The 25,828-nt window shown below is 39.7% G+C and overlaps 1 protein-coding gene across 1 annotated transcript in view; it reads left to right on the top strand.

Annotated features, from left to right (window-relative positions):
- PCDH15 (protocadherin related 15) overlaps nucleotides 1–25,828 on the top strand; it is a 1,543,840-nt gene that overhangs the window by 767,691 nt on the left and 750,321 nt on the right. The window contains exons 9-10 of the mRNA XM_088459638.1: nucleotides 5,854–5,962; nucleotides 13,588–13,700. Of these exons, the coding sequence (XP_088315764.1) occupies nucleotides 5,854–5,962; nucleotides 13,588–13,700 (222 nt within the window). The remainder of the gene's footprint in view (nucleotides 1–5,853; nucleotides 5,963–13,587; nucleotides 13,701–25,828) is intronic.

Here is a 25,828-nt window from a genome sequence, read left to right as displayed (position 1 = left end):
GCTGAAGGGGTGTAACTGGGTGGCTACAGAGTTTACGCCCATAGGCCAAGTGTACTGAAGGCATGCCAAGGGCGTGTAGACACAACTGCAGGCTATACAGATTTGTGTATATAATTTGGGGAGTTAAATTTGTTTTCAGATGGATCTCTTGTGCCAAGGACACATGCCCATTTATAATAATGATGTATATTTGAACAAGTCAATTCCTAGGGGCAGTGTAGATGTGTAAATATTCACATTAAGGGGTAGATTTACTAAGCTCTGGAAAGTGATAAATTGGAGAGTGTTAAACTACTGTACCTGCCAATCATCATTTTTTAAACACAGCCTGTAACGCGAGAGGAGCTGATTGGTCAGTAGGTTATCACTTTCTAATTTATCACTTTCCAGAGCTTAGTACATCTCTCCCTAAGGGCTGGATGTCATAAATTAAAAAATGTGGTAAAGACCAGAGTATGCAGTTTTGGGGGTTTTCTATATGTACTAAAGTGTACTGAAGTGCAATGCATTCCGGTGCTTAGTCCCGGTTAGTAACACCATCTTCCAGTGGCATTACTCAATAGAAGCCTATGGGCTTCTTATTGGGACGCCCCCTGAGAGGCATTCAATTGGATCCCCCCATTTCCCCCTGCGGTGCTGGCATCCTTCTGTGCATGCCAAAGGGACATCTGGGTGCTAAAGCCAGAAGTCACTCTATCCGAGGGTATCGCAAAGGACAGCTCTTATCGGGAGCAGGGCCACCGACAGCCACGCCGGGCCCAGGTGATGGGGCGTGGCCTAACCGCAGGAGGTGTGACCACACTCCTTAGAAAAAAAAAGGAAAATTCATTTTTGCAGCGCCGTGAAGCGGCCCTGTGTGCTGGGGAGGGGGGCGCTGTGTGCAATCAGCCTGATTGCTCCCCCCATAGGCATAGGAGACTGCTCCGGCTGCTACTTTAGCAGCCACGAGCAGTCTCCCAGTGCATCCCAGCACATAGCAGCGTGTGCTGGGCTGCTGTGACGGAAGAGGAAGCCCGGGCCCTGGTAATTAGTACCTGCCCCCCCCCTCTCGGCGCTTCTGATTGGGAGAGCTGTCCTTTGCAGTTTAAATAGAATTTCTAAGTACATATCACAGTAATCAACCGTGGATTGTACCCAATAAGAGATGGGATGTACCACTTCGCGGATGCGATGCTTAGTATATCCCGCCCTAAGTTCTGTGCACGTAATGTGTCTGAGTTTCTTGCAAATCTAAATGTGCATACTGTTTTATTTTAACATAAACGTGAAATATAGTGATTATTGTAATGATTTCATATACAAGAATCATAGTCCAACAAAAACATAGATAGATACAATAGAGAGTATACATTAGAATTAAATAAAAATTAGTTTTCACAGATAAACAAAATGCCAGAGATAATTGGGCACACCTGAAATGTTATTTGTGTGTATTTGTGTATTTGTATATTTGAGGTGCTTTTTGTTTTCACAAAATAAAATATTTTTTTAGTTTACACCTCTCATTGGTGCAGTGACCTTTAATATTATTTCATTTGAATGTAGAGGGAAAAAATCCTGTATCTGGTATAATTACAGTCCTTGTAGATGTCATGTTTTTGGAACAAAATTATGTTTCAGTATTAAGTAGATGAAAATTCTGTAGTTCAGCCTTTTAAATAACACAAAAATTTAAGACCTTATTCACCCCTGATAAATGTTAGTTTTACCGTTAATGACGACAAACAAGCTGTTGGCAGATGGTGTATATTGTTTCATTACCTAGAAACATGTTTTTATTTAACACTTGTCACTGCTTGTAGTTGCTGAATGTAAAATTAAATACATCTTTGCCTGATTAATATATGTAATTGTTCCAAGGCTACACACTCCTAGGGGTCTATTTACTAAAGTGTGGGAATTTAGAAGTGGAGATGTTGGCCATAGCAACCAATCAGATTCTAGCTATTATCTTCTAGAATGTGCTAAATAAATGATAAATAGAATCTGTTTGGTTGCTATTGTCAACAACTCCGCTTCTCAAAACCCGCACTTTAGCAAATATACCCCCTATAGTCTTGTTCTCTGCCCTGTTAGCAGTGGGGATGATATAATTTGCATACAAAGATATAGCAGAGATCAATACATGTGTACAATGTTAGGAATCATAAGCAGGCTTACAATGTGTTCTGTATTATGATTTTACAGATTTACGTAGCTGTGTTTGACATTACAAATGGAATATTCGCTATGCATGAGTATTCCCCTTCTCACCCTTTATCTCCACCTATGAAGCAAGTCTATACAGTATAGCAAGACAGCAGTTCTGGATTGGTTGTCAAAGATATTGAAGGAATTTGCTAAAAGTCAAATGGAAATTAACCAGCAAACTTTAAAACTCTCAGCTTTTGTTATTCATTCATATGATGTTTCCAATGTTTGTGCTACATGTAAAAACCTTAGTGAATAAATGGACCTATTGAAATTAATTTAAAAATGTAATCTAGGCAATGTTTTAATAGAAGCCAAACAGAATAGTTACATAATAGTCTAACATTTAGATACCTTTCCTATGTTGTCAGAGGAATTACAAATGATCTACTGTAGCTTTTACTTTTGTGTTTCCATGTCACTTTGGTCACCTCTAGCATTCACTGGATGTTTATATTATTCATTGATATTCCGAAGTCTTAAACTGAGTTGCTATTTCATGTCTGATTACGTGATTATGCTTAATATTGATAGCTCCCACTGAAATTAAATTAAATAATTGGTTGAAAGCTTTCAATATTGAGCATAATCAAACTGCTAACAAATGAGTTAACTGTTTCATTAAATACATTCCAATCTCTCTTGAAAAGGCAATACAATGTTGCTCTGGAAATTGGGAAACACAAAAATATAATGTAAGATTATTTGGAGTACAAATGAAAACCCTAGAACATAATTCAAATGTCAAACCATTCTGTAACTAGCCTGTTTGGCTAATAAAGGAAAACTCCATAGGCCATGCTTTTCTCAATCAGTTCAATGCCCCCATTCATTAATCGGGGTTGAGATCTCAAGGGGAAAATAATGTTATCATATTATCATTTACTAGATGTTAAATTAATTTTGAATATCAAAACCAGTGGAAACTTTTTAGGTGGTTTACAGTACAAGAACAATGGACCATTTTAATATGTTATAGATTATTTACCTGTTGCTTACTTATCACTGAGAAATCTGGGGATTTTGAAGTGTCTGTTTTGAATCTTTTAGAAACTGGTGATTTATAGATTGTGTTAATTTTATTATAATAGGAAATTAGGAGATCAACCCATAAATCACAAACAATTTCTTCAAATATTGTACAAATCAATCTTTAGTGCATGACCTTCCATGTATTTATGTACAATTGTCTAGACTGTTAGACTACCTGACTACTCTATATATCATAGACCTAATTATATAGATTAAAGGGACACCGCATATGGACTGTAAACCGTGAGATGAAATATACTAATAATAACAGTATGAGCAATACCATCACTTGTTCATACACAAGCCATCCTGCTTTTCACTCCTGACATGGCTGTGACTATAAGTATCCCACAAGAAATATAAATTTGATTAGTATCACTCTAAACTAAATATTACACACATCCACAAAGCAATAATCAGAACAGAACTCAACTTTTTAACAGCGCGTCAACTATCCATACACTCCTTACATATTAAACCAATTTATTAATTTGGGTGTGACTTACTAGAACCTGTGTGTAACTACAAACAGCTTATAAAAATATAAAGCAATATTTTTTTGCACAGTTGATCTTTCCAGTAGTTATTCCAGTAATTATTAATCAATTTGATTAGATCAATGCTCACTAAGATTAGTATTCGTAGCTTTTATTAACAATGTATCACATTCTAAAATTGTGCCAATTTCTCATAATTTTGACTATAATAAGTTAAGCTTTATATTTTTTATTTAATTCTTTATTTATTGAGATCCCCACAAGTGGGGACCCATATACTGTACATAGGGGGAGCAGTATGAAACCTTTGAGAGAGATAAAGTGGAAAAGTGGAGAGAGCTAAAGTACCAGCCAATTAGCTAATGCTTATTTTTTGGTACTTTACAGTATCTCTTCCCATTTTATCTCTCTCCGAGGTTTGATACATCTCTCCAATAGTTAACTTTTAATATAGGTAATAAACAACTTATGTTTGCATATTGTTTACAATAAGAGTACTCCTCAGGTTTTTCTTAAGTTCATCCTCTGTGAATCTCCCCCTTTACTGACTAGTTGCCTCATCAATGCCATTGTGCATCACCAACATGCTACATATTGCTCACTGATTGGCCTAGGCCACTGATACTATGTCTATTGTTGGTACATATTAATCCTATCGCAATAAGTTATTTTTATGATGTTTGTAGAATAATCTCTGTCTTTACTGTATGGAAGGTGTCAAACATCATACTTTTTTGTGCAATTTGTGTTTTTACAGAGATTTTAACAAAGCCCAAAAGTTCACAGCTTCCTGAAGTAAAAAAATAAGCAACAATCACATTTGGACTAGCCAACCCCTTCCCCCAAAATTCTAAGTTTTTTCTTCATGTACTTTTCATTACATTTTTATACACCAATTATATTATTGATACCACTATAGCTCATCTACAGTGTGGGGCTGGTTCTACCCTCCCACCAGAGCCCCCTTATATATGCTGAAAACCGAACATACCCGAACTTTGGGGTTCAGAGACTAACCGAGTCCTGACTCGGGTCTTTTCGCAAGTCCAGAACTCTGATCTGAAAAACGGATCTTGCTTATATTAGACTGCATTTAAATTCCTGTCCGTGATTTCAGGTTCTGTGAGGTGGTCAAAATTGTCTGGAAATGATTGGGAATAAATGTTATTCATGTTAATAATATTATAGGAGGAAGAACAAGTCCAAGTTACACAAATGTAGGTGTTTTTATAAATTTTTAAAGAGATCCAAAACCGAACCAAAACACTTCAGGGTGGTTTGCCAAAACCAGAACACAACGATGATTTAAATCGAAAACTGAAACACGGGGGTCTGCACAAATTTCTAATTTCTATGTGTTGTTTATCTCCCGAGATAGCTGTCTCTCATGCCCTTATGAATTGAGTAGGGTTTATAATACGTGGTACTATTTAGGTATTTGACTTATTGATGAAATGTGCATATTCTGTAATCTAGAGTAGGTATCAGTCATGTTTTCTGTATTCCAACCACTATGCATTTCTTATCCTGTTGCTAGTGCACCAAAGATGCCTGCCTCATAGGTTGGGAACAGATTAAGGGATATGGGAAACTGATGATGACTTTGTGTGTTTTGTGTCTTGCTCAGTATTGCCACTATAACTGTTCTGCATATGTTGAATCTCCTCACTGCAACTATTCACTATTCTCCACTGAATTGTGTGCCATTACCCTCAAATGTAAAGCATCTTGAGTCTTATAGAAGAATAACACTATATTAATTCATATTATTATTATTATTATTATTATTATTATTATTATTATTTATAACTATTGTTGAAAATGTCACAATTTTATATTTAGGTTTTAAATACTCTGGGGAGTTTGTATGATGAAAAATGCAACTAGATTGAGCAAAAGGCATTCATTATAAAGTAATGGCCTCATACTGGTTGCAATTGCCTTCAAAGTCGTGTGAACATTTTAACATTCTTTGCACAGCTGAACGCTCTATGTCTAAACTCAGGACTTCTTATACATACAGAATCCAATTTTTACAGTAAAGTAATTTTTTTTCTGCTAAATACATAATGTGTAGATCTGCTAAAACAATTATTACATTACAGTATAAATTCTTTATTTTTTTATTTTTCAGGCAAGAGTGAATCCAATTAATGTCACACCACCTATACAGGCTGAAGACCAAGACAAGGATATTTTACCAGTCTCTGACCGTCCTGGCATCCTATTCTACATTCTAGTTGGTGAGTCATTTGTAATCATACTGTCTTTAAATCTAATTTGTAAGCATTATGTATTTTATACAATGGGCCTGATTATGAATTGGAGGCATATTGAATTTATTTATTTATGCTAAATAAAACTGTCTGGAAATACTACATGTTTAGGCCCATAGTCTGAGCCATACACATCACAAGATTAATTTAGGTCTGCACCAGGGGTGGGCTGGGCCACGGGGCAGGATGGCATCAGGTTTGGGGCTTAGTGGCCGACCATACAGTGGGACTAAGCTCCATGCTGTTTGGAAGAAAGAAAAAAACATTAGTTCCCATTTTATCATCTGTGGTGGAGAACCATTGGATCTCTGCCATCAATGACAAAACCATCGGTAGTTAACTTTCAATGTTTGCTAACTATTGATGATTGAAGGCCATTCCTACCCTCCTCCACCAAGGATGATCCCCATTAATTCAGAACCCCACCCTCAGACCTGGCTGCAGCAACACACTGATCGGTGGCATGTGCAGAAGTGTGTATCTTCTCATGACACACAAGGGGGCCCCCGCAGAGACAGATCAAGGAGGACTCAGACAACATATGCCTCTCTCCCAGGGCCCTTTGTCCATAACCACGGATGGCTCAAAGGGATGGTAGCATGCAACCTTGCTGCCATTGCACATGAAGAAACGGAAGGGTGCACTGGCTACATTGCTGAATTCTACAGTATATGTATAAAGTGATCTCTTGATATTATATCAACTGTTTCTGCAAAAATCATGTATCTATGTTGTCTGAGAATTATCCACATTTTTTCTAATACTATTTGAGTGTTTGTGTTGTGTATAGAAACTAATATCTCTGTTTGAGTCATTGACTATGACACTTAATGGTACTGTAGGTGGGTTGTCTTACTTGGGAGGGAGCCATGGGGGTTTCATCCATGCTGAACCACACTTGTGCACTGCCCCCTCCTTTAACCTGAACTTTGTGTTTTGTGATGTTCCTCCTGTATCACTTGTTGTATTTGACACAACTTTGCATGCATAATGTATCTGGTTTGCACGGGCATATCAGGGGGCTTTGAGGATGGCATTTTATGGAGCATGACTGAAGGTCTGTGAGAATAATAAGGGGCATGAGAGGGCTATGGGCTGGCACATAAGTGCATTATGGGGCTCTTGGCTGGCATATAAGGACATGAGGGAACTCTGTGGAGAATTCAATGCAACGTGAATTGAATAGCGCTGAGAGGGAGCTCCCAGAGCTATTCATTTCAGCATGCTGTTATATCATAGAATGCTGGTTCTCGCGACTTAACATGGGTGTTTAGGCGTGAGAACAGGCATTCTCTGATTAACGTGCCGACCGTGCAAAGCAGAAAAACAGCTGCGCGCCCAGCACTTTTGTCGGATTTCTCCTTGCATCCCCAGGGGGTGTGAGAAGAAATCCTTAGCCTGCCCAAACACCACTTTGAATTGAATAGCTTCGGGAGCTCCCTCCCACAGCTATTCAATATCGCATTGAATTGAATTTCCCCCTCCGAGGCATATAAAGGGGAATGAGGGAACTCTTGGCTGGCATATAAGGGCATGAGGGGGCTCTGGCATATAAAGTGTACTTTTGGCCACATCCCTGTTTATGCCCCGTGTTCAGCAATTGGAAAATGAAAAGGTGGTAAACCTAAGGCTGTGTCTAACCATTAGTGACACTTGAACCTTTAAGTGTTGCAGATGTCAGTTAATGCTCCCATGAGACGGCAGACCATAAAAGGTGGAGCTTCAGCGTCTTCAGTTTACTAATCAATCAGTTGGAACTGACCTGCCAGAGTGGCAACCTGAAATCAGATAGTGGCACCTATTTACGGGCATCACTGCACTTACCTGGCAAGTCTTGCTGTCCTTTGTGCCTTCCAGGTATGCTTCGTATGTCACAAAATTAGGAGTTCTATAGCTTAATAATGAGAACAGACCTTCATGAGAACTGGGGGCTGGTGGAGAGGAGTCAAGGTGGTTGGTGGTATGAATTGCTGTTTGGAGGAAATAGAGGGAAGGATATATGGGGTGGGGGTGCTGTTTTGGAAAAAACTAATTATTACTCTAAATTCCCACAATTCTCTTTCCCAAATGTAATGCTCTAACTAAAGGGGCCTATTGACTAGGCGACCTAAAAGACTGAACAACTGCAATGCAGGTGGTATGGTGTTTTTGGAGGCTGAAATAGTTGATTAGCTCCCCAAGGGAAGAGGGTACAAGGAGAAGAAGAAAAGGCCATGGACACCAATTGGGAGGGAAAGGAGAGGGTCGTGTGGAGACAGACCGAGCATTAAGACAAGTCCTGTAGGAGGTGAGCTCCTAGAGCAGTTCTGGCCAACCTCTTGCTCTCCAGCTGTTGTGAAACTACAAGTCCCAGCATACTTTCCCAGCTGATCAGTGGAAGGGTATGCTGGGACTTGTAGTTTCACAACAGCTGGAGAGCCACAGTTTAGCCAGGCCTGTCCTAAAGTGTCAAGTCAGTTGATAACAGTTTCAGATGAATTAAGAGATCATAAACCAGATTATAGTGGGTCAATGAGGGCGTGGAAGGAAGAGGATGGGGGTGAGGTGGTTGTATACAACTCACTGAAGAGTGTTTGGAGGTATAGGGGAGGATATAGTTGGGTTTGTAATTAGAGAAAAAGAGGCCAATGGTAAGAATTCATCTACGTCAGCTCACAATTACATTACAAGAACATGCTCTTACTGTGCTTTGTCTGTGCTAGTTTAAATTAAGAAAATGTTTTTAATAAAACACATACTGCTACTGTAGCCTATTATCTGCATTCAGTCAATGTATTCTGGAAATTTTGTGTTTGAAATCTGTAAATAAGCATGACAAGTAACAGGATTACTGACCTTCTGTCTCTACGGTTTCTCTGTTTCTGTACCAAGTCAATGTATCTACTGTACCTATCAATCTATCTCTGTATTGAATGTCATATATTGTTTTATCCATCTATCTATATGCTACTTATCAATCTATTTATGTATGTGTGTGTCTATATATATATATATATATATATATATATATATTGCTGCTAGTGAGCTCCAATGGCTGGGTACTTCCTGGACTGGTCACCTGATCGTCAAAGGTGTCCATCAAAGCTCAAAGCACACTCCCACACAGTGAGGCATGCCTCTATTAGCTCTTTTTTTCTGTGCTTTATTGGCTGCTCTGCAGCCCATCACCCAGCTCAAGGCAGTGTCTGAGCTCTCAGGCGAGGCTGAGCTCTTACTGCCTCATGTCTCGTCTCTCCCTGTATTTCCAGAGAGTTCTGCAATTTTAGTGAGTTTTGCCTATGAAAACAATCAGAATAATACAAAGAATATCTTCCTCTGTATTATGCTAATAATTTTTATAGTCACAACTTTGCAGTCTGATAGGGAGTATGACAGGAGATGCTCTGCCTCCCCTGTCTTCCCTGACTGCATATCTAACAATTTCTTGATCAATCTATAAATGTCTGTACAATGATTAATTTCACACACTATCAATTTTGTATCTATGTATCTCATAACTATCTATTATCTAATTAATTAAATGAGTTTAGCGGCCGGTTGCGCAATCTGTATTAGCCGGGACCACGTGACCATAGGGGAGTGAGGGCTCAGGCAGATAACTGCGGCTGATCTAGGTGGACCATTAGTGAGTGTGTAACAAGGCACACACTCCAACAGGAGGCAGCGGGACTTACCATCAAGGATTGCAGAGGACCTCGGCACCTGCAGAACACTGGGTAAGTTGACAGACTGGAGGGTATGGGACGCCGACCCTCCAGAGCGCAACAACCAAAAACTCTGGACAGCACCTTGTTTTCTAATTGCCAGATTTTTTTCCTCTTTTTATCCGAGACTATTGTTGCTTTTGCATGTACATAATTTTTATTATCCTGAATTTTTGATTCTATTCTATACGTCCTCCACAGTAACTTTATCAAGGCTATTATCAGTCTCTCCCCTCCCTTTGTTTGCCCTGCTCCACCCCAGCATTTTCCTTTAAAAGCACTGTTATGTATTGATTACAGAGAGGAGCATTGTGACTCCATTTAATTCTATAAAACAGCAATAAATAATTCTATAAAGAACATACAGTACTTAACCATCATCATTTACAAGAAGATTCATTTATACATTTACTCATTTTCAAGCGCAGGCACATATTTTCTTGTTGTAAATCTATCATCTCATATTTGTCTGCATGTCTATCTTTTACTGTATCTGTTTACAAGGCTGCAACTAGGGGGTGGGCTAGGGGGCACATGACCCGGGTTTTGGATTTGAGGGGATGCTGGGAACACAGCCATAACTAGTGTGGTGCAGCCGGCGGAACTGGCTGCCTCTAACCATGTATGCGCTGCCATTACTGATCACCCGCTGGTTGTCGCAATGTATAATAGTAGCGATGCACCAGGCTGCCTCTTTGTTGGATGCACTGCTGCTAATATATTAGAGCAGGTAGTGCTGCAGTTCTGCCCCCCCCCCTTCCCATTTTCTGCAGTGTCTGCACCGGGAACAGGAGCCTATCCGTGGCTTCTGCTGGGAAGAGCCACGCAGCAACAAAAGTGAACAGCATAGCTACTTATGGGAGGAGGCGTGGGTGTGTGGGGTTATGGGAGGAACGATGGGAAGGAGGTAATAGGAGGAAAAATGATGAGAAGGAGGAATGATGATGAGGAGGATTGATGAGAAGCAGGAATGAGTAGGGTGAGGAATTATGAGAAGGAAAAATGAGGAGGAAGAATGATGAGAAGGAAGAATGAGGACAAGGAGTAATGAGGAGCAAAAGGAATGATGAGCAGGAGGGAGGAGGAGGAAAGAGTGGAAGGGATCTAACATGGTATATGTGTATAATGGGCTCTACCATGGCAAAAGTGTGTAAGGGGATTTACCATAGCATAATGTGTATAAGGGGGTCTACTATGGTGTACCGTGTACTGTATAAGAGGCTCTACTGTGATGTAACATGTAAAAGGGGCTCTACCGTAGTGTAACGTATATAAGCATCTCTAGCATGATGTAATGGGCAGTACTTTGTGGCATATTGTGTTATAAGGGGCATTACTTTACGTAAAAAAACACACACCCTTTTCAGAAGAAAACCCTCTGTTTTTTTTTTTTTGTTTTTTGGGGGGAGGGAGGAATTACTGCCTTGCCTCATTTGCCAAATATCCTAGTTTCACCCCTGCTGTCTATCTCATATCTATCTATCATAAAAAATATATTTCTTCCTTAATATGTAAAGCATTACAAAACTATACTACCACTTTTATTTGTACATCACTCTTAAAAATAGCCTATTTTAAGATGTAAAATTGAATGCATGCATTACAATTTCATTGTTCCATATGTACAGTTGGAAAAGATCTGATTTTTCATCAAACTTTTCTTGCAATATAAATGAACAAATATATTTAGAATGCAGCCTTTCATTAAGGTAACAAAGCAGATGATTGATATTAGAATGTCTTATTTAGAATTCAAATCCAGTTTGTACAGAGACAAAAAAGTTCTCAACATTAAAAAAGTATTAACAGTAAATCATTACATTCCTTTTGGAAAGTATTCTATAACTGGAGCCAGGGCTGGATTGGCCATCTGGTACTTTTGGCAAATGCCAGAAGGGAATATGGCCAGAATGGCTGGTCTGGGCCATGAAAGCGCGGCCGAGCAGTGCAGCATGCAGAGAGACGGAACGTGCTGTGAGGACACTCCCCTATTAATTGCAACATATCCTCTAGTTTTAACAAGGAGGGACTGCAGCTGATATCTGTCCTAAGGTCCAGCCCCAAATGGGTTTGTATAGGAGCTGCTAAATGGCCAGATTTACCTAGCTCCCTCTTCAGATAGTGTTAGTCAAAAGTAGCCTACTATATCACAATTCTTTACATAAAGTGATTCTTCAGACACCTCTCCATTGGCCCCCACTGACGCATGGGCAGGACGATGGCTGCGCATGGGCAATGTAGCAGGGACTGACTGAGGCTCTAAATCAGTCCTGGCATTTCCCCTCTGTGCACTCACATAAAAAGTGTTGTGGCCTCACCTCACTGGCGTAGCCTAGTCTCACGGGGCATGGTTACATCTCACAGGGGCGTGCTGCGAGACACGAAGGCCTGGTCTTACGGCACACCCCCGTCTCTCAGTATCCCGACCGTGCAGAGCATTGGGAGGTGGAGCTGCTCGGCCAGACTTTCAGACTGGTCCGGCCCATCAGGCCCTCGGCCCTTCTGGCATTTGCCAGTTGGCCAGTCCGGCCTTGCTGGGTATGAATACAGAAGCAAAGTGATAGCAGTAATTATCACTTTGCTTGTATCCATTCACCGAGACAAGACTTTTTTTGAAGCTCTGTCACAGCATCCCCAATATAATAAATGCAGACTGTTATTTTCATGTGCAGAAGGCAGAGCTGGTTTGCGTATGTACAAAGAAGCACTTTTGCTGGGTCAGTGTTTCTCATTGTTGTGCATGACATGACCAGACATCGGGAGAACACACTTCGTAAAGAAACTTGCAAAGAAGTCAACCATCGCTATCTGAAAATCTAATGGCAAAATCATCTGCCTATTTATAAAACTAATGCCACTCAACCACTACTCAACCCTGGGAAGACAGTACGATTAGGACATCGTAATCGTACCGTCGTTCCCCATCCCCTGCAGTGCCTACACTGAATGATCAGTCGTTCAGTGTAGGTACTCTCCATCATCCCCAAACATGGTCAATCTGTCATTATCGGCAGATTGACCAGCATGTTCGGGCGATGATTGATGTCGGAAACAACCAGCGGGAGCGCTCCTCGCTGGTCATTTCCAACATTTGCATGTCCGATTTATGCCTGATTAACAAGCGATTGATAATGATGTCGTTATCTTTCAATCGCCCTGTTTAATCGGGTAGTGGATACACACCTTTACACTTGATGAAACCATAGATAAGCTGTTAAAAAATAAGAGTTATTTACAAACAATGTTGAAATGTGCATTAAAACGCAGCACCCAATCAGCAATTAGCTTTAAACAAATCTTTAACTGTTATTTACACCTATGCTCTATTGTACTAAATAACCTAATTATCTTGATACATTATTTAATTTGTATAATTGTCAACAAGTATATTTTTATTCTTGTTGCTTTTATTATTGGTTATTTCACTTGTACTGCAGTGTAAAAAATGGTGACATCAAATGAAATAATTGGCAAGTTAAGCAACATAATGCATGCTATTTTGCTTACTCTTTCATTTTTCTGAATCTTCAGTGATTCTGCTTCTAAATATTTAATACCTAATCCCAAGGAATAGCCTTTGTCATTCATTCATGCAAGTTATAGATTACAGAAATCTATGTCTATTATACAATTAATTGTTTGATAGGTTATTAAAAGTAGAGACTGTATTGAACTGTCAGTATCACATAAAATGAAGTCACTCTCTGATCAAATTAAGTTTTGTTTTTCTTAAGCCATCTTGCATTCTTTATTCCAGTGTGCTAAGTTTAATGCCTTTAAAAATTGAACAGAAAAATCATACCATATACATAAGGTGCTATGCTATAAACAATCTCTGTTTTTGTTCTCTGTCAATTAGATACTCAAAACATTGTCTTCTCCTTCTAGGCACTCCTGAGAATTATGCTGAATATTTCCATATGGATCGTACAACAGCAATGCTTTCACTTCTCAAACCAATAAGTAGAGATTTGCACCAGAAATTTGATTTGGTGATTAAGGTAATATTTATAACTTCATGCTGGATAATTATTACTTATTACTGTTCCTTAGAGAAAACCAAGTTCTATCTATGTATTATTTATTTGAAGTATATTCATTATTTTAGAGACAATATCACAACATGTTATGTAAGATGTATTGCTCCTGGCTGAAATGCATTATCAGTTCAACTTTATACATTGATGCAATATAGAAATGCCTTTAAGACAGGTTGCCTAGTAGTCCTAAGACTGGTAGGATCCTTTTCATTTTCAGAGGTGACGACTGGCACTCACATTGACTGACTGGGACATAGGTAGTAAGGTAATAATGACTAATATATATATATATATATATATATATATATATATACATTCATACATACACAGTATATACATATATATATATATATATATGTATATATATATATATATATATATTGTGGCAGCATCACCAGAGATGGCGTTGGTGAGCAGCAGATTCTATGTGGGATTGGAGAGATCCTCCCACACAGGGTTGAAATACTGAGTGGTGATACACCTGCCTGGTGTCGAGAACTCAGATGTGAGCTAATGAGAAGGCCGAGCAGTCAGGCTGGTGGAGACAGTCTAGTTGGGACTGTAACAGCCAGAGAGCCCAGTGAAGCTGAGCAAGCCATTGGGTGCCAGGAGGCTGGTGTCTGGACCTTGCGGGAGGCAAGGGAGGACTACAAAACTCTCTGACCATGGGACATTGAAGCAGTAAAGCTGCAGGCTGAGAAAGCCAGGGCCTATATCTGTGTGATACAGGGAAGGCCACCAGGATTGTGTTTGTGTAGCTGTGGCAGCCAAGCCAAGCCAGGCTGGAGCTGGCAATAGGCCGGCAAGACGCAGGCAGGGACTTTGTTGGCAGACTAGCTGCTTCTCACTAGAGAGGGCTCAAGAAGTGAGCTAGATGCCCTAAACAGGGGCTAGGTTGTTTTGTTATTTTCTGTTTGTTATTTGCTGTATGCTGAATTCACAAGCTGGAAGTAAAAGCATCATTTGTTTACTTGAATGCTGTGTGTGGACCATCAATAAGCACCTAAACACTGCACCCATCCACCCTCTGCTGAGCTAAATACCCCAAGTCATCACAATATATATAAAACAGTTTATGAGGTAATACATCAGTATTATTCATGATTGAATAAATAGTTATGCGGAAATAAATGTATATTTAGTGTTGTATATACGTTGTGAGCTCATCCAAGCAAGAATATATCCAGAGTTTGGGTTTTATACTATTTCAGAAGGTGGGGAACAGTGGGACTTGCGCTTGGAGAGATGGTTCTGGAAGGGTAGCGTGAGATGGCAGGAAGGTTAGGTCGCGAGGCCGATAGGAGCCAGGAGTTATAAATAGAGGATCGTGGCTGGGGCCAGTCAGACTGGGGTTCCCCCTCCTGTGCACACTGTCCTTGTCATTGGTGCTGCATGAGTGCTATAATAGAAGCGGCCAATTGACAGAAAGAAGTGGTGCCTATGTGGGCATTGGAATAATAAGATAGTGCTGATTAGTGGCATTGATTTACCGGAGCTAAAGACCAATGGAGGCAGAGGTTAAAGGTCCCGGGGAAGGAGGAGAGCTGATCGTAGAGTAGGGATGGGCATCGATGGCCAATGTTTGCCGACCATCAATGTATTTCTTTCGATATTAGTGTTTTTTTGATGTTTGCTGCCATTGAATGGTAAACATTTGATGGTGTTCCGATGGTGGCTTCTATTCTTTAAATTCTAAAAGCTATACCTCCCCTGGTTGCTGTGTATCATTATCTAGGCTACTGCTAGGTAACACAGGTCATATTGCTAGCTCTGATTGGCTCTCTGAGACAGCGAGAGCCAATCAGTGTGCAGCCCTGGCCCTGCAGCAGCAGCAGTCACTCACAGACACAGACAGTCTCACATGGAGCTCAGGAGGAGGAGGCTAAAGTGACATCAGTGAATGTATACCAGCTCAGAAGGCAAATAATAATAATAATAATAATAATAATAATAATATTAAGTGCACAATACAATTAGCCACAGACAGTGGTGGGTTACAACAACCTGTTGAACTAAAAACTGCATTAGCACAGCACCCAGGCAGTGACCACCATATCATCATAGTCTGTGCAGTGCTGGTCAGATTGGCCTTTCCCTGAGTGACATTGAATCTCTCTGATAATATGGTTAAACTTCAGGCTAATGATTGGCTGTTTCTGTGAATATAGTGAGAGAGAAATATATCGGAACACCGCCCCTTGACTATTCATATAAATAGTTTTTACCATCTAATTATTTTGATGTGATGGTTATTTACCATCGTATCAAAAAATTCAATGGTGGAAGCACTGCCATCATTTGATGGTGGGCTTCTGATGACCATCCCTATCGCAGAGTGGGTCTTGTGGAGGAGGGGGAGCCGCGGCTGTGAGGGAGAGACATATGACTCCTGGGAGGATGGGGTGGCTTTCTGTCCATAATTACCTACACGCATTGCTTGGAGACATAAGGATACCAAAGTTCCCAGAGAGGCGGAGAGAAATAATGGGGATTGAATGTCGGCTGAAGGTAGCACAGCACACTGTCCCCAGTGTAAATTATTTCAGTAACTGATGGAAAGCATTACCCGGGTGTACTACCTAGAGGGTTAACTCTATTACTGGCTCACAAGGAGACCTGTTATTACAGTACAGAGATTCACTTAGTATATGAGCTGTAAAGGAAATGAACTAAGGTATAAACTAATGCAGCATTAATTCATAGGGAGCATTATATATGGCTGTTATAAATATTATAAAGGATTCCCATAGAGCTGAGGAAGAGTTAATCAGGGTACACAATCACAGCCAAGAGGATATAGTTAGAAACTGTAGGGGATTCCGCTACAACTTCACTAATCTGCAAACACTACTGGCAATATTCTTTATTAGAGAGACCTTGGTTACAGACTGTGTGTACTGCATAATTGCCTTTCATTCCCTCATGTGGTAGATGTGGAAACATAAGTTACATTGTTATTTGGAGAGAAGAATACATTTCAACTATTTTCCAGGAAACTAATGTTGCAATCTAACTCAAGTTAACTCTCAAGCATGAGACATTAAGTAGCAACTTACCATTTTAATCACAAACATTCTACTGATACATTTTAGCTGTATATCAGTGTCAGTAAGGATTACTGTGAGCACTGCTACCAACAAGTCCTGGATTATGCATGTCGAGGGTATATAAAAGTTAATTAGTATAATAAATGTTTAGGTAGTTATTGTAAAGTATATAGTGAGAAAGGAATAATAAATAATAATATATAGACCACATAGGTATAATGAATTTGCCATATGCTTGTGTTAATTTGTTCATATTCTTGGTAATTTCAAACCATTTACATTGAAGTATATTTTTGCAAACTAGGTAAATGACAATGTTATGAATGTTTTTTATGCAAACGCTCTTATCCATTTAATCTAGTAATGAATGGTAACACTTGCAAGTACCATTATAGCAAGTTTAAGTGACAATAAATATACCTGTTAATATTCACTTTAATGTAAACTATAAAATATTGCTAGAACAAGTAAATGGTGTTGGTGTTTACTTACCTTAAGGTTATTGTCGGGGGGGGGAAGTGGACTTCAGTCGCAATCTGAAAGAGAAAAGAAGAGATCTACAGTATTATTATTCACATATAATAGATGTTATAGAGAACCTAAATATAACCTTATAGAAGAAGTTACAAGAATTCAGGTGATTGGGATATAATAAATATTTGTTAAGGGGGTTACCCTAATATACGCATACTACATTCAGTTGTAAATAAAAACTTGGGGTGGAGGCACTGATAATTAATGTGTACACTTGCATGACAGTTTGCAGGGCCTTCATACTGAGCAGATTACAGTTTCCAGTGAGTGTGAATACATGGAAGGAGGAGGTGTCAAGGACTAACTTGCTGTTACCTCAGGGAGATACTTCCTAATGCAGTAAATTATGCTTTGATTGGAGATTTTCTTAATATTAGCACACTGTCCCTTTCGGGGACAGTCCTAATCTCGGAGCTCAATCTCCCCTCAGCTCACTTCACAAAGGCTGTAATCAAGGAGACTCCTACTCTTTGACTGATGGTACCAGGCTCACTGATGACTGTGAGGATAAAATGGGAGGTGGAGATCAGTGTAGAGCTTTACTGAGAGATAGTGACCACCGCTGACACCTACAGTATATAAGCAATATACAAGTGACTATTTTCAAGGCGGGATAAAATTGCTTATCAACCAATTTCTGTAACTTGGTAGACAACTATATGATTTGAATCTGGGGTACCTTAAGCCTCTGCACCCCTTGCAGCCACTATAGCTATGTCCATGCACTCAGAAGATGTCATACTTCCAGATGTTTTTCTGAACAGTTTGAGATATGGCCACAAAAGAAATCTCAGCCTTGTCATAAGGCACCCTTGAATCTTGGCACCTCTGTGAGGGGGGCATTCATGAGTAGTAAATAAGAAATACCTACCTTGGCTCAACTATTCATTTAATTGTATACCAAGATTTTAGGTGAGGCAGAGCCATAGCGGAGAGATAATGCACACTTGGCCGACCTGCACATGATCACAAAGAGAGTGCTGGGCTTCCACCGGAACCAGGAAGCTGAGCTCCCGCAGTCTCCTAATGATTCACATGGTGGCTTTCCAGAGGATCTGCAGGCTTCTATTCCAGCTACCCTGCAAGCAAAATACATATGCCACGGAACAGCAACAGTGCCGCCACCTCGGCCTTGCCACCTGGGCAGCTGCACTACTATTACACACAGGTTACAGCCTTGGCTGAGGCACATGGGTTTGCAGAGCAAGATGACAGTTTCTTTGAAAGAAGAGCCAGAAGGGAGGCTAAGAGGAATGTATAAACAAAGTGAGTTCATATATTCCTTGCAAAGTTTCAAATACAATCAACAGTGAGCTTAATTTTGATTAGCTTTTATTGGCATTTCTACTCCACAAAATAACTTGATTGGTGCACAAGGTCAGCTCTGGTGGGATTAGGTCTCATTTTACATTTTGAAAGAATCTTGTTTTGCACTTCAATGTTGCTCTTTGGTTAAGACGTGTTTCTAGGTGCACTCTAAGTAATGTAAAAAAAACCTCCACTGAAACAATTTCCACATGTAATTAACATTGAACTCCTATCTCCTCTTTTGTTTACGCATAACTGAAGCTTTTTACTACAACCTTTAATTTCTTATATTAAAAGTTTGCATTATCTATGCAGTAGGATGTTTGTTACCGTTTAGTGGTTCCATTTAGAATACTTGAACCATGTTTTTTTGTTATTGTTACTTTTATCTACATTGATTTTACGTTTGGTGAACCATATCCATGTGTGTTAGGGAATATTTGGGGCTTCTCCTGCTTGCTGGAATAGGGGGGGATCTTATCTTTATGTTTTCTCTACCACTGTTACACTTCCGTTACCTATTATGGGATGATGGCATCAATACCTGTATCACATGAACCCCTCACACACACACCTATCAAAATTATCTCCTGGAATGTGAGGGGGCTGAACAGTCCCTTGATACATAAATGGATCTCTTTGTCCATCAAAAACCTCAGGCCGGACATAGCTTACCTGCCTCACCACCTCTCACCATTCTAAGTCTTATGGCGTAGCAATTGGTTTTTGCCGGGCACCTTCCTTACACTATTTTACATTCTGTTTTAGATTCTGAGGTTTGATACATCCTACTGGATGTTTAGATTTATTATACCAATTTTACATTAATGTATAAGTACCAAATAATGATCTGCAGGCCTTCTGTCAGAATATATACCAACTCTTGCATAGCAAGGTAAATTCTAACTTAATATTTGGTGGGGACTTTAATATGATATCAGACACTACTATTGACAAGTTCCCAATACCATCGCCCTTCCGTTTGGTGCTTCCTCTAATACAGTACCTTTTTCATTTTTAGCAATTCTAAAGATTCCTTACATTTAAATGGGCAGAATTTTTGAATGATACTCTTGAGAATTGGGACAACCCTGTCTTGTTTTGGGAAACATCTAAAGTTGTTATGCAGGGACATATTCTGGCATATGTTGCAAAACAAAATAAGGAGTTTATGGTCCAACATACTGAATTATAACAATCTATGCAGGCTAGCCTGAGGGATTATCTCAAACCCTAATGATTGCACCCAATCTATGTATATTCAATCTTGAAAATTGCTGGACATCTTTTAACTGGATTAGGCCCAAATGAAACTGGACTACAAACAAAAATATTTTCACTGGGGTAATAAAACATGTACCCTATTAGCCAATATGACAGACTTTTAAATGTAAGCATCATGTGACAGCCCTTTGTGATAGTCACTCTTCTACTTTGCTTACCTAAACCTCAGACATTGCTAGGACATTTCAGGATTATTATTTATGAAGCCACTCCGCATGACCCCATTTTAATGACTAAACAGCTGGATGAGGTGAACCACCCTTGTATTACTACCTTACAGAGGGAGGCATTGGAAACTGAAATAACCAAATATAAGCTTGTATTCATTGTAGTGACTATGCATTTAAATAAATCACCAAGGCCCAATGGCTGCTCAGTCCAGCCATTCATGTGCTTTTCCATAGTATTAAATGGATGCTCCCTCTTTTCTTAGTTTCAACCAAGTATTTACCACCCTTATCCTGAAACCAAACAAAGATCCAACCCTCCCTTCCTCAATCCCCCCATTATTTTCCTTAGTGTCAATCTTATATAAAATTAATTGGTCTGTTTGTTTTGATTATCTATCCCGTTATGCTTTCGGACACCCCTGCACTGACTGGGATGAAACCAACTTGAGGTTTTGGATCCTGGCCAGATTTTAGGTGGGTTAGGGACCCTGTCGGGCCTCTCTCATTGGTGTTGGCTGGACAAAACTTTGACCCAGGGAGCCTGTTATGAGCTTTTCACTGGATGGATTTGGACAAAAACTTCACAGTTTGGTAACATTGGTTCCCAGAAGGCATACTAGGGGGTTGAGGTCCCAGTTGGACCTCCAGTTGGTTTACGCTGGGTAAAACTTTGACCAGGGGAGCCTGTTGTGAGCCTTCCACTGGATGGATTTAGACGAAAACTTCACAGAGTGGTAACATTGGATCACAAAAGACATGCTAGGGGTTTGAGGTCTTGGTCAGACCTCCCTTTAGTGTATGTTACACAAAATTTTGACCTGTGGATGTTGGGCAGAACTTTGACCCAGGGAGCCTGTTCTGAGCCTTCTACTGGATGGATTTGGATGAAAACTTCAAAGAGTGGCAATTGGTCTGGGATGCCTAATGTGGTTGGGGTCCCGTCAGACCTCACCGCAGAGTGCGTTGGGCAGAACTCCGACCCAGGGAGCCTATTTTGGGCCTTCCACTGGATGGATTTGGATGACATCACATAATAAATTGTAATAAGTTGAAGATTTAAACCCAGGTACTTCAGCTAGTTTTGAAGTAAACTGTTCATTTAATTTTGTTGCATATCAGACATTTGTTTTTTGTGTGTTTTGCTGTACTCAGATTGACTGTACATCTTTTAATTTTTCTTTGTATTCATCATGCTTGAATAAAGAAAAATTTGTTTGAGACAAAAAATAGAATATTGAAAGCATTCTTTTAATGCAAAATCGTAACATTTCTAATAGTTGTAAGTTTTTTTTATGGCTTATGATGTTCCATGCTGGCTAAATAGGGTCATAAATCATTGTTTAAAATCATTATTGTGCTTAAGGTGTTTACTTATCCTGACTATTTCCAATTGCTGTTGGTCTACTAAACTATTGAATCACAAGATTGATGTACATAGAAAAGTGCACTGTTGTAATTCTATGATCTCTGAACATAAAATCAGTCAGTTATTTAATGCAAAAGTAACAATTGTGATTTAGATGAACAACATAATAATGCTGTGAATTTAGAGTCAAATCAATTATACATGCTCAAAAATTATATATCTGCTTTCATAATATTGTGCTTTATTATATTAAAATGTCTGTTGTGCCTGTGTTTTTTTATCCAGCCAATAGTATAATAAGTTAATCTAACTTTGATGAATTACACAACTGTACCATCACCTGCTTGAATAAATACTTTGTAGCACCATATTGTTTAGAAGCCCCATTTATCCAGCATTCTCTGTGTTGGAAAGAGTATGATAATTTACATCATCTTCTGGAAAGGCTTGTAGGATAGTTATGGGTTTTAATGTTGGTCAAATTTGACCTAATTGTGTTGTTGGGATGAAGACAGATGTAAACCAATCAATGGTTGGACTGTATCCCTTTAGCAGAAACAAGCAAAAGTGTGCAAGTAAATGTTTAGGATTAAAAAGGAGACAATATGTTCTTGTTTACAAAGACTGATGTACTGATAAGCAAATATTACAATATCTTGGAACAATTTTGAGCAATTATGCTAACCGTGAAGTAGAATAAAGTTTGTTTCTTTTAACTAAATATATTTTAAAATGTGTTTGCAATAATTTGATAGTAGTAAACATAGTATTAAAGTAATTTTACATTCCACCACACATATTTGCCTAAATTATATAAAATATGTGCATGCATGAGCCAGCATGCCAAAATTTGGGCTTTCAGTTTAACCTAATGCAAGTAAGAAAAAAAGATTGAAATACAGTGTGTATGTGTATATATATATATATTTGTACAGTATATATAGTACTCAGGCTGGCACTCCCTTGTTACCAAAAATAAACAGCTGCATCCAGTGCCTTCCTCTTTACCACTCACAATTGAGGGACAAATATATAGCACTGAGAAGTATGTGGCACTCAGGACGTCTTTGGTACAAATGTACAAATTTTATATCTGGACGTAAGAACAAATTAAAGTTCTGAAACATTGACGCATAACCAGTGGGTTTGTACATTTGTACTAAAGACGTCCTGAGTGCCACCTATTTCTCAGAGCTATATATATATATATATATATATATATATACAGAAAAAATGGAGCGCACACAGCTTATTCCATAACAGTGGGTGCCAGGTCAGACAAATCCATATAACAAGCGGCCCCAATTGTGGGAAAAAGGAACCAGGACCAGCACACCACAAATATCATAACATTTAATTAGCCATTATAGTAAATCACCATATGTAGGAAGATACACATACCGACTGGGTACAAAAATAGAACGGGTAGTACTTAACACTTCAGATGCAAGAAAATATCCGGGGAGCCATGCACTGAACCCGGACAAGCCCCGACGGCCGTTTCGTCTACCTTCATCAAAGGACTAGTAATTAACCATCCAGAACAGAAATAAATACCTTTAAACTAATAAGGCAATACAACTCAAGTGCGCACAGCAAAAGGCGGCACCATCAGGTGCAGGCGGGTTCCACAAGCACGTGCATGCCCCGGTCTGCCGCGACCTACGTCACACTCAGGGCTCCTACTGATGACGCGACAGAGGTGACCATGGCAATGGCTAACAACAGGACACCACAACCTTGCACCCAACCATCACCACGGCCATCCTGTGCAGGCACAGGGCTAATGCCCACAAAAAACAATTACACAAATACAAGAATACTCATATGACAACACAATCAAACTACATCTATACATGATTAATAACAATCATATCATAATTATCTTGGAGCAACAACAGGTATAATTAACATTAGCACAGAATGTAACTTATATGACATATATAACAGTCGACACAGAGGGTCATGGAATGCCAAAATCTAGGAGTGTAGAGACCTCAACCATATCTTTATTACTAAATGCATCCAAAAAAACCTTTTTATTTACATTTTTAAATTTATTACTAATGTTCAACAAAACCATATATATATATATATATATATATATATATCCTGGAAGCTTGAGACTGGTTCACATCTGTTTGCTCTCAACTAAGGGAATACCCAGATCCTTTGCAGATTTTGAATCATTTTGAGGAGCTTTGGACAGTTACCGCTGACCCACTAAATGTTATAAATCTATTTGAGCTTAACTCTCATCCTTACTATGAACCCATTAGGAGTAGATATTTGATTATCATACTTGGATTATATTTAGAACCGATTGGTTCCTCATTAATCAGTTCAAGTTCAGCATTACCCACCAACTCTCGATTATTACCTGTAAATCATACCACTATGGGTTATCAATACTTTTTTTTTATACCTACCCCTGATGAAGTTGAAAGACGAAATGCGTAGGGTTTAACAGTTACTGTTCCATTGACCAGTTGTGTTAGGATTCCCTCCCTATTGAGCTCACACCTGTTTAAAACTGAGGGTGCATCTAAAAAAAACATCTCCTCTACACTGGCATTGGCTCACTGATTTATTGGATCTATGTTATGTTTTTTACTTTGTTTATGTGAACCAGAACTTTTAAATGTTGAACCCATGTTTTTATCAAAAATAAACATTTGGTATCTTTCCAAATTGGCTTTTTGGCTTTCTGTTTGGTGATTTTCTGGTGGAGGGTATATGCACAGGATCCCTCATGGTTTAATGTCACACAATTCAAAAGGAGAATACCTTGTATAAACAATTAGAGGACGGACTTTCACATTCAAGCAACCTGCTAACACAAATTGTGCACTTAGGAATTTTGGGTGTGTTTATGTTGTATTCGTTCCTTCTAACAGAGGTTCCTCCTGTAGGTCTGCTTATCTTCTAAGCACAAAATTTAGGTATTATTTTTGGATTAGATATATATATATATATATATTCTATAGACAAAAAGCCTTACCATTTCAAATGTCCCATTAAGACATGATCTGAAATTTCACAAGACTTACTGAATTTCTGCCACTCAAACTTAAAGAAGCGATGAAATTCCAATCATTAATGGACGTGTTCCTTGCGTAATACAGATATGGTGTCATCACACCTTGTGGTTAACTGCAGATTCAGCACTCTGACAGAGTGAAATTGCTGTCCCTCACAAAATGGTAGAGCTGATAATTCACAGAATTATGTGCTCATTGGAATAGACAAATGCAGTCTATACAACTGAGGTCTGAACAGTTATGTGGCACACACATCCCACTCGGGGAATCGGTACCCTTTGTACCTAAATCCAACCCTCCCCACTTAGTACCTAACCCCCCCAGTAGTGCCTAACCCTAACCCTCCCCCCTAGGGGTGCCTAACCATAACCTTTCCCCCCAAAACCTAACGCTAACCCTGCTATGTAACCTAAACTTAACCATCAACCCCCCCCGCACGGCTAACTGTAAGGATACCCCAGACTTACCTTGTTTGGGCAGGCATCCTTCTGGGATTAAGATAGGCATCAGTATTTTAATGCCTATCTTAAGTCCCTTGTCGGGCTTCAGCTGTCGAGATTTAAAGGCCGCCGGTCTCATAACTACATGCCCCACTTGGTGCCTACAATCTTCCCATTTGGTCACCACAACAATCCCACTGGGCAACATCCTTCTTACTCCATACATACATCTTATTTAGAATATACATTCAGCCACCTAATTGCTAAAACTATCATTCTCTGTCTATGCATGTACACTTTCTTCCCCTTTATGCTTTCATGCTGTTATATCTTCCCCAATCCATACTGCTGTGTGGTCTCCCAACTATGCTAGTCTGCATGCCCTCATTCGCACCAATATGTCTTTCCCCATCTGCACTGCCCTGTCTTCCTACATCCGTGCCACTCTGTTTCCTTCCATCAGCATGACTGCCTTCCCCCAGCCATGCCTCTCTGTCTTCCTCTCATTTGTGCCACTCTTTCTTCCTCCATCTGCACCACTCTGTCCCCCCCAACCGTGCCACTCTGTCTTTCCCCTCCTACCCGCACTAATCTGCCTTCTCACCCATCCGCACCAATCCGTCTTCCCCAAATCCTACTGTTGTGTTTTCTCCCATTGTGCTAGTCTGTATTCCTCACCCACACCAATCTGTCTTTACCTATCTGTGCTGCTCTGTCCTCCCGTGTCTATGCCACTCTACCCCATCCACGTTGCTCTGTCCCCCAATCTGCACCACTGTTTTTCACCCATCTGCATCACTTTGGCTCCCCCTTATCTGTACTGCTTAATCTCCCCCCCTCACCACGCCTCTCGGTCTGCCCCACCCACACCGCTCTGTCTCCTCCCCCCATCCACCCTA

This window comes from Taudactylus pleione, unplaced genomic scaffold (genome assembly GCF_031769625.1).
Source record: "Taudactylus pleione unplaced genomic scaffold, aTauple2 ptg000918l, whole genome shotgun sequence".
NCBI classification, from domain to species: Eukaryota; Metazoa; Chordata; class Amphibia; order Anura; family Myobatrachidae; genus Taudactylus; species Taudactylus pleione.
Note: the sequence above shows the minus strand (reverse complement) of the source record. Positions and strands in the feature narration are given on the sequence as shown.